The sequence below is a fragment of the Calypte anna genome, chromosome 9, assembly GCF_003957555.1.
Source record: "Calypte anna isolate BGI_N300 chromosome 9, bCalAnn1_v1.p, whole genome shotgun sequence".
In the NCBI taxonomy this organism is placed as follows: domain Eukaryota; kingdom Metazoa; phylum Chordata; class Aves; order Apodiformes; family Trochilidae; genus Calypte; species Calypte anna.
The window spans coordinates 18,181,473-18,191,831 of NC_044255.1; the positions used below are offsets into that span (position 1 = coordinate 18,181,473).

At 40.8% G+C, this 10,359-nt stretch overlaps 1 protein-coding gene across 1 annotated transcript; it reads right to left on the minus strand.

Annotated features, from left to right (window-relative positions):
• Positions 1-138: 138 nt before the first annotated feature.
• On the minus strand, positions 139-9,252 carry TTC14 (tetratricopeptide repeat domain 14). Its single transcript, XM_030456548.1, has 12 exons — positions 9,068-9,252; positions 8,841-8,962; positions 8,419-8,618; positions 7,947-8,031; positions 7,736-7,865; positions 6,921-7,073; positions 6,170-6,241; positions 5,130-5,249; positions 4,918-5,040; positions 4,136-4,253; positions 2,050-2,159; positions 139-1,586 (listed from the first exon to the last, which is right to left on the minus strand). Exons 1-12 carry the CDS (start codon positions 9,229-9,231, stop codon positions 632-634), a joined length of 2,352 nt encoding a protein of 783 aa, XP_030312408.1. The 5' UTR covers positions 9,232-9,252; the 3' UTR covers positions 139-631.
• Between the last annotated feature and the right edge of the window lie 1,107 nt (positions 9,253-10,359).

Sequence of the window (10,359 nt, forward strand, 5' to 3'; positions counted from 1 at the left end):
TTAGAAAATGGTTTTGATGCCTTTAGAGAATGTAACACACTTCCCTTCACAGACACTGGAGGGTTCCATTCACTTAGGCAGCACATGCACAAGCATGAAACATCCCAGCAATGTTAACAAAAAAATCAAGACACAAAGTTAAAAAAAAAGAAAATAAGAAAATTTAATGATCAGATCAGCTATATACATTGATGGTACATAACTTTCATTCACTTATCACCCTTCTGTGGCAGGAAGCTAAGTTTGATACAAAAATATCAAGTCAATACCCCAGAGGATGAGAAAAAAAACACACAAAACACTCCTATAGTCAAAGTGCATATCTGATGGCATTAGAGCTAACTACAGTCCAGAGGTATCAAAGGATTTCAACCCATCAGACAGAGAATATTGTACAGGAACACACCAAATTAAGAGCATAAGAAACTTAAGATTTTAAATAATGGATATTTTGTGTAAGATATACTTGCATCTCTTTCCACTACACAATCTTTAAGAATTCTTAGATGTTCTGCAAGACAAAACAAACTCTGCATTACTATTGCCCTTCATATCTGTTTCCTCGAGAGACACTCAGAAGAAAGTTTATGTAACTACACTCACTCATCAGAATAGCATCTTCTTAGGTCCTTTACTGTTTCTTATGCTTACTTCCTTTTTCCCTTTCAAACTCAGCTATTTGATTGAATATGTTAACTAAGTTCTGGGGCAGGTTTCTTTTAATGCCACTTTCTGTTTCTGCTGTATCATTTGAAGACATTTCTTCATCTGGTTCCTTTGTTTTATCAGTCTCCTCATAACTTCTTTTCCTACTCTTCTGCTCACTTTCATTTTTATGCTGACTTAACACGTGCCTCTCACTACTGTAACTTTTCTCACCTTCACGTGAGCAGGTGCTTGAGTATGATCTGTACTTTCCCACAGACTTGCCAGAATAGTCAGACCCCACTGGAGACATGTAATACCTATCTTGAACTGAGCCATATTTTTTATACTGCTCTTTTCTCCCCTCTACCTCCCTGTCTGATTTCCTAAAATAATGCATCCTGGGTTTATCATCTGACTTATGGTATGAACCTGAAGAACCTCTCCAGCTGGAGAAAAATCTCTCTGTTTTGCCATATTTTTCAGTTTTGCTACAACTTGGCAGAGTTCTAGAGCTACTGTAATAATCTCTTGAATCTTCAGACCTACCTCCAAAAGTGTCTTCATCATCACATGAAGTCCTTGAAAAAGAAGAGTGTCTGTCTTTCTCTTTTACCTCTGTTTTGGGACACACTAAACTGTCCTGCCTTTCAAGAAGTTTGTCTACATCAAAATTTTGGTTAAGAAAGGAAGCAGAGGTATCAGCTGGAGGCGAATACCACTCCTCTTTCCTCATCTGATCTTTATAATGGGAAGAAGCTCTAGATGAGCCTTTTTTGGAGCTGTGGGCAGACTCAGATCTATTCCGACGCTTTTTCCTATGTTTCTTGTGATCAGAGGAAGAGGAGGAGGAAGAAACTGATACATTTGAGGAAGAATCACTTGAGGAGGAGGAGGAGGAGGAGGAAGAGGAAGTTGATACTTTCCTTTTTTTCTTCAACCTAGAAAACATAATTAACCTGTGAGATAATCTTCATTATATGGCAAAAATTCTATGTAGAAAGGAAATCAGTACTCCCCAGAATATGGCTGAAATTTGACTGCAACACATGAATGGAAACTGAATCTGACCTGGCAAGACAACGCAAATATAATTTCTGTACCAAAAAATTAAGATTAAATCCACTGAGCAGTCTGTTATAAAAGGCATCTTTCCCAGATTAATCTGGCATTACACTCTGCAAATACTTCACAGGACATTTTTAAACAGCTTCTTCCACACCTGTCTCCACTAAAGGTTATATGGACAACATGACACTCCCCACAAAATGTGTGGAGGAAAAGCAGCTTACCTCAGTAGAGATCTACCTATCTTACTGCTGGACAATCTGTTTGGAAATGGAGTGTTCACAGTCTTATCTGCACTTACTGCCACAATCAGAATACTGAATATAACAAAGTTACCTTTTTTCTTCTTTTAAGAGTTTACGTAATTTTTCTGCACTTGTTTCTACTTTCTTTTCTTTCTGTCTCTCTTCTTTGGCAGCTTGTTTCTCCCTCATTTCCAAAGATTTCTTTTTTGAACCCAAGCATCATAAAAAAAATCACATTAGAAGTGTTAACACGGGTATTTTTCCCCAATATCCCCAACCCCATTCAAATGTATAACCACACCAGGGATGTTTTACCAGGATTTCCAGATCAAGAATAAATATTGTTCAGGAGTTTGGCATTGGCCATTGTGATAATCAGGGTTACATTAAGGACCATATTGCAGTTTTTGTTCCATTCAAAAGTATATTCGACCAGCCATTGCAGTGGTACCCGTGATCCAGTACACGTGAAGCATGGAGCCCAAAAGGCACAGGTAAAATAGGCAAGAAAACCACAGTATTACCAATGCAGAGAAAAGAAGAGGGGAAAAAAAAAAAAAAAAAAAAGAGAAAGGTTAGAGGGAAAGTATCATGATGTAGTTCACAAGTAAATCATTAAATCATGGCAGGACCCATTTTAAAATGTATTCAGGTTGGCCATGTTTGAATACAAACCATTTTGTACCAATTTCACAGAGCAGTTTGAGGCATAGTTTACGTAAGAAATCATGTTCCAAGGGTTTGTTGGTGATGAGCAGCACCAGATGTCAGACACAGGAACAACGGTCCAATTCAGAAGAAAATGCATTGGAGAAAAACACATAATCAGTATTACAGGAAAACTTACTTCAGTGTTGTTTCAGCCATTCTAGCACAACAGTGATATTATCCAACATATATAACAATACAGGTAAATGCAAAAGAGCATCTCATCAGATGAAGAACCCTTACCCCAATTAGATCTAATTAGGGCTATTAGAGATCATAACTTCTGCCCTTCTATAGCCCTAAAGAGTAGCTCTATTTATACTGAGTGAGCAAACAGTCTATCATTTTCAAAACTTAGCAACCCCCTTAACAGATTCAATGAAGGAAACCTCAGTTGCCATTAATGCTATGCAAACAAACAACCAATAGCTAGCACCGTGGGTTTTCTCTGCTGCATCTGTGACCCATTATACCAGGAAAAGGTAAAAGGAGAGTAAAACTCATCTCCTTGCTGAGAATATTCTTCATAATTTTAACTGAGACACCTCTTTCCTAGAGTAGCCAGCAACAGTTTATCTATGACGCAGTTCAGTTTTATTAACAAGATTATCAGATCTCTTTCCCTTTCTTTCAACACAACCTGTCAGCATTATGGCTCCACCCACTGAAGAAGTGTTGATCAGGGCCATCTACCCCAGTCTAGGTTCTTTCTTACATGCAGAAGCATAGAACAAAATAACCCTGTTCCTTAGTTCTCTGTTTTACTCTTTGATCCTCTCTGGAACACATCACAAGAAAAGGAGGTAAATAAAAGAACAAAAGGAAACAATTCAGATTAACACAGAGCCCCAGTAGGGCTCACCTGGGATACATGCTGCATGCATGAGATGAAAAAGAGACAGCAGAGGAGAAAGCTAAGATACTCAAAAGTGCCTGCCTGCCCACCCACCCTCCACCTCCTTCTGTTTTCCTTTAAAACACCCCATTATTTCCCCTCTAATCTTCTTGTGAGTTAGTTTTGACTGGTGTTACTCTGTCTTTTCATAACTACTCCAAATGACAAGGATCTGGCTGGTACGATGGTGTACCATGTTTGTGTGGCTGGCCTAAGTGTTTAACACATTGCATGTCTGCATTCACAGAATGTCTTAATTTAACACTATTAATCATGCTTGTGATTAATTATCCTTGCTTTAGCTGACAGGGTTAACAGGTTTTGCTCTTTCCTCATATCCACTGTTTGGCATTTCTTTACTATCCTTTTCAAAAGAGTGGAGTCATCAAGAGGTACCTTTCTTCTGGTAGGTATAGCCATAATGCTCACTATAAAAAATTCACGTTGGAAAAGGGAAGTAGAGAGTAAGACAAACCATTAACTTAAACTCTCCCTGTTCAAAATATTTAGTATGATTTTTGATATTCATTTATTTTCATTGAAAGCATTATATGAAGAGAAAGTAAAGAATCACCTGCATATGCTTACGGAGTTTCGTTAAGGCCTCTTCTGCTTCCTGAAAGGTCTCATCCAGACTCAAGGCTTTTTTATAGTAATTCTCAGCATTTACTAGTTTGTCTTCCTCTTCCAACCTAAATTCAAGTGATAATTCAAATACAGTTTAAGAGACAGATTTTGGAATTGTTATTTTTGGGATTACCTTCTTATCCACACTATGACCCTACCACTGCATCCCCATCAAGATCCTAGCTACCACCTTAGTCCACCCTCAGTAAAGAAATAATATCATATTTCTGTCGTTATTATATTTTAATCCTCATCAGAAATACTATTTGAAACTTCAAGTTTCAAAAAACACTTTATTTCTTAACACAGAGTTCAAAAGAAATTACTTGAATTTTCAAAAGTAAAATTTTTGTTAAGAGTGGTTGGCCTGTATTTCAGCAGAGCAAGAGAACATCATTTTGGTATAAATACTTTCTTTAAAATAAGCCTTCAAACCATTGGAATATATTCAAACATTCCAGAAGTCCTTATGCAAGCAAGGTGAAAGGATATCAAGGATACCCTACCAGTGAAAGGATATCAAGGATAAAGCCTCAAATATTTTGCCAGGATTTTAACTGGGATACTGGAGAAAGAGTCAACCAACTGCAGAAGCAGGTATATTCCCAACAAAGACTTTTTCTGTTTAACACTATCAGAACTGGAAGATGTCACTCTGTGTTTTAACCAGAATGGTATTAAAAAATGCAAGAAAAACTGTTAACAAAAACACAAAACCCCAACACTTACTGTCCACCTCTTTCCACCAGCGTCTGACAGAGATATTTTCTTGCATTCCTATGGGTAGGACAGTTTTCTAAAGCAATTTCAAAATCACCTATGGCTTTGTTCAGGCTTCCTTTTGTTGCATAGCTAGAACAACAGAAAAGATGAAGATTTTAGTGATGTTTTCTTTCACAAAATGTTGAAAAAACCCCTAACAATTAAACAAGACAACTTACAGAGCTCCACGTGCTACCAAAGCTTCAACATTTTGTGGGTCAATTTCCAGAGCCTTGTTATACTCATTCATGGCTTCCACGTGGCGCCCAACCTTAAAATAATCAACTCCAGCCTTCACACTGGAGAAAAATATTTAGAAAATATTATGTATGATTAACCTATGCAGATTTTATACTGCCAGTTACTCACAGATTATGGTTCCAAGCAAGTGACAGGGAATAAAACCTGACCTCATTATATCCTTAACAATGGCATTTCAAATTCATAGAATCATAGAATCATAGAATAGGCTGGGTTGGAAGGGACCTCAGAGATCATCGAGTCCAACCCTTGATCAGCTACCGCCACAGTCACTAGACTATGGCACTGAGTGCCATATCGAGTCGCTTTTTAAATGTCTCCAGGGACGAAGAGTCCACCACCTCCCCAGCAGCCCGTTCCAATGTCTGATCACCCTTTCCGTGAAAAAATTCTTTCTAATATCCAATCTGAACCTCCCCCGGCACAATTTAAGACCCTGCCCTCAATTAATGTGATATTGACATATGCCAAATTAATGTGATATTGACATAATTCCACAACAATCTATTGTCTTTACTCCAAAATCTTAAGTCACTGGAGCTAATTTCTGCAGATGGTGCTACTGCATTTCACTATTTTTCATTCATGGAATGAATATTTAAATACTTTCTTGCACAAAACTCTATGTGAGTTACCATCGTCAAACTGAAACTGGTTTAATTACACCCAAAGCTAAAAATAACCATTAGACTAATGACAGGAGGTGAGATGGCACACATGGAAATCAGTTCATCTCAAGCTCAAATATTTTGAGGTTTGGTATTTCATATTACCTGAACATTTCTTCTATATTTACCAAGAGATTAACTTTTTGGAAGAGAACTGAGGTGAGTAAAATTTCAGAACTTTTCACTACACACTTTAAAAACAATTATGTTTAACATTACAAGCAACATTTTCAGCAATTAATCAAGGTTGCAATAAGCAATAAGCTCTGCCAAGAAAAAATACTGCATACCATTTCAAGGCCCAGGATGCAGACTGCTTCTTCCTCAATGCAGGGGCAAAATCTTCTTCACTGAAATTTTTCCTTCATGGAAAAAACAAACAAACCCATTAAGTTTGCCTTCCAAGTCTACAAAATTATACTTGCAAGTTTAATTAGCTTAACTTTAATACGTAATGGAGTTGAAACAACCTGAAGTATTACTTGTACAATGCCTTAGTGCTCTTCCTCAGTCAAGAAGGTTCTTTCTTATTTCTGAAACCAGCTTTTCCCAACCCATCCTAAAAGTACTGAATTGAAGCAGTAAAGCTGCAGCACATTTAACAAAAATGTCCCATATTCACACCTGCTTTGGGGCCTAATATTTGTATAGGGCTCACAACACCATTCATTGCATATGTTTGAATCTACTTTACTGAACAAAGTCAGATATATTATGAAAAACTGGTAACAAATTTCAACATCCCGTGTTCCAGTCCAAAGATGGTGACAATATCTATGAAATAAATTCCTAAGGTACATGGTATGAAACAGTTTGTGTGATAAGGTCTCTTGCTTATTCAGAGCAACAGAATTTCAAATAGAAATTTCCTACTCTGGAGAAGGCTCAAATATTTAAGGACGTGTAAGCTGTACTCATGCAAATCAAAATGAAAAAGGTTTAAGTACAAATGGTCTAGGACTTGCACTCACATCTCTATTTAAATGGATCAGAATAATCTCCACAGAGCTACAGGACAGGAACAATGTGAAAATCACTTACATTTGAAGACTTCTCAGCAAAGAGGGTGGATTTGATTCACTTAGTCCTAGTTTTTCTGCTAAATATTCAATTAATGATGGATTAGCAAATCCTGGGGAACGATGCAAAACCTCTTCAAATGTTTCTGCTGTATTAGCAACTTCCAGGCTTCGCCTTAAAAAAAATGAGCAGTGTACACAAACCTCACAAAGTCTATACTGAATTTTATGATGCTCATATTTAGGATAAAAATGTCTACAGTGTTACGTGTTAGAGCTCACAAGCTGTTCTCCTCTACAAGCACGTACTTTCCAACTCAGCAGTAACCCTTGTATCCATTAGCCTAAGTGAACCTTAGAAACCTATTCTGGCACCCCTCCAGCAATCTCCAGGACATACAAAAACATTACAAAAACTGCAGATAACCAGGAGTTATAACCAGACAGGAGTTCTGTCCTCCTGTCTTCTAATAGTAATTTTAAGAATTTCACTTTCCATTCTCTCAAAGTTTTTGTTTCTTGGATGGGATTTTTGTTATTTTGTGCAGGTTTCTTGTTTGTTTGGATGGGCTTTTTTTGTAAACACAGTCCCACAGTGGCAGATACCTCACTCTGCTTTTTGATTTCCTGAAATTTAAGCAAGGATGCTAAAAGATCACACCTGATGTACTCAGAAAGAAGTATGTTAAACAGATGAACCACAAAAATTATGCAACCATCCAACTGAATCAGAAACACCATCAACAATGACAACTTTAATTTACAGTCTTTCAAAGATGCTTTTCAGACACATTAAATACATATAGCAAGTACAGCTCAAGAGCAGCATGTTCTTACCTATAATGTAATGGGAAGTCATCAGAAGTAATTACACCCAGTTTTGTACTGGAAAGACTAGGGGGAAGAGCTGAGTTGTAAAGTGACACCGTGAGCTTCTCATGGTAACGATCAACGTCCTTGACTGCAGCTATAGAAACAATAAAAGGATAAAATTACAGAAATGTCTCAAAACCAAAACAGATCCCTGATAACTTTTGAAGCTACTTACCTCGTATAAGGTCTCCATTTTGATAATAAGATAAAGGATCTCCATGGTTGCTTTGAGAAGGCACATCTCTCAAAGGACAAAGAGCCTACAATAGAAGAGAGTAGTAGTACTGTAAACAATGGTAAAAGTTGGGTTTTCTCCCCTCCCAGGATAAAGCCAGAGGTGAAGCAGTTTAACCTCCGTGCATAGCAGAGCCATAATAATTAGTAGCATGGCGTCACTACAATAATTATGCACCCATAAATTATGGAGTTTTCAACTCAAAATGTAATTGAGTACGGGTCATAAAAAGAAGCATTTGCTAGCTCAGCAAAGCACCATAAGATGTCAACAAATTCAGATATTACCCACCATCCCGAAGTTCAGTTTCACCTCTACACACATCACTCCGTTAACAGATGAAAAAGACATAAAATACATTAAAAAAAGACTACTCATCAACAACAAAATATTTTAAAAAGCTGTATCTTACACTAATTTCTAAATCTGATATGTGCCGTATGATACCACTTCCCAGACAAATCAACACCATGAAAAAGCCAAACTCCCGAATGGAGGTGATCCTCCCTATCACGATATCGCCACGTTCGATGTCCCGAAAGAATAATTCTCTCCTGTCTTCCCTGGGGACCTCCATGAAGCATTCCAGGGGAGGCATGACAGCGTAGTACTCTGCAACACCAGACATTCACAGTTAGGAAACGACCGAACTCCAGCCTGACAACACAAAACCTTTCACCCCAGAAAAAAACCCTGTGTTAAAATCCGTGATGCTAACAGCAAGTTTATGCAGTGCTTACAAACAGCAAAAAAAAATTTTCATCCTGTTTTTAAAGACACTGCTGATTTAAACGCAGTGTCCTGCCCCAAACCCAGCGGCTCTTCTCCCCTCACCTTCATTTTCCTCAATCGTCTCGCAGGGAGGGCCGTTGGGTCTCCAGGAGTGGGCAAAGAGCAGATCGGCCTTTTTGGCAATGAACCGCTTGATCTCGGTGTCAAGGCTCGACGTCTCTTTCCTAGGGCGAGGAGAACCCGGTGAGAACCCTCCCTGCGGCCCTCGCTCGGCTCCCTGCCCTCCCCTTTCACCTTCCCCTCCTCTCCCCTCCCCGGGGCTCCCTCACCAGGTGGCCGGCGGGTGCGGGGCCCGGCGGGGCGGCTCAAGGGCAGTCCCCGGCGGAGGCAGCAGCCCACGGAAATCGGGGTTATCGTGCTGCTCGGAGCGGAGCAGGGAGAGCAGCGCGGGGCCGTGGTAGCTCAGCGCTTGACGCAGCAGCTCCCGATCCATTCCGCCGCCACCACGCCCGGAACAGGAACCGGCGGCGGAACCGGACGGACGGATGAGGCAAAGAGAGGGGGTGGAGGGGTGTAGAACCGGGGGGAGGAGCAGCGCCCTCTGGCGAGCTGGAGGACTGTTCTGAGAGGAGCAGGGGCAGCCCCGGTGCTGAGGGGACCCTACCCTGATTGCGGGCCCGTTCCCGGGGCTCCCGCTGCCTACTGTTAAAAAGCACCGCGAGAATAAGAGAAACTCAAAGGGAAAAAGCGGCAGAGGTGTCCGGAGGCTGCGCGAATCCCCGCCGGTCGGCAGCGCCCAGGGAGCTGTCCTGACTGTGTCGGTAGGGGGCGCTGTGCCCCCGCCGGTCCGGGACCGCGGGTGGGTGCGAGGTGCGGGGGGGCAGCGGTTCACCGGGAGCGTTCCCGGTGTACGGGAGCATCCCGGTAAATAATGTTTAACTGTTTTCCCGGACGTTAACTGGGAGCGTTGGAGTTGCAAATGATCCGGATTGCTCGTGCCACCGGGGAAGTTGCCCGTTGGCTGCGAGTCAGTTGTGAAACGTTAGCGCTAACGGCGACAAGGGTTCAGGAATGGGTGCGGGAGCTTACCGGGAGGTGACGGGGCTCATGCCAGAGGAGAATAACCCCCAGATTCCCAATCCTGTTTTATTTGGGCTGTCCCGTCGGAAGTTCCTCCCAGTGAAGCCAAGAGTCGTGCGGGGGGCAGGCGGGCAGGCTGGGTCAGGATGGCTGCGCTGAAACAAAGGGAAAATGGGGAATTGTCTGAGGAAAAGGGAATGTACTGAGATGTACTGAGATTAAGGCCTAAAGTGGTGCCAAGGCAATTATAAATGCTAAAAAGACACTTAAAGCGGGAGGCTCTTGATGCAAATCACCTCTTGTGGCTAATGGAGAAAGGTGCTTAAAACCAGCTGGAATTAATCCAGGTCTATTAGAACGATCCCAGTTCTTCAGTCCTGCAGAATAATTTGGCCCTGGCATCGCATTTAATAATTAATTTTAAAAGGAAAAGAAAACCCACCGCAAACAGCATAATGTCACTTCTAGTCTCAGTACAATGTTGAAGAAAAAAATAACAATCTGGCTGTCAGCAGATCAGTGACACTGCTCCTCAAGGAAG

What these genes read in the sequence shown, in the direction of transcription:
- TTC14 (XM_030456548.1), bottom strand. Translation starts at nt 9,231, where the DNA reads ATGGATCGGGAGCTGCTGCGTCAAGCGCTGAGCTACCACGGCCCCGCG. An exon ending in CTGGTGGAAAGAGGTGGACA is followed by an intron (nt 4,254 to 4,917) that starts GTAAGTGTTGGG and finishes ACTTGAATTTAG; the next exon opens with GTTGGAAGAGGAAGACAAAC. An exon ending in CTCTTAAAAGAAGAAAAAAG is followed by an intron (nt 1,587 to 2,049) that starts GTAACTTTGTTA and finishes TATGTTTTCTAG; the next exon opens with GTTGAAGAAAAAAAGGAAAG.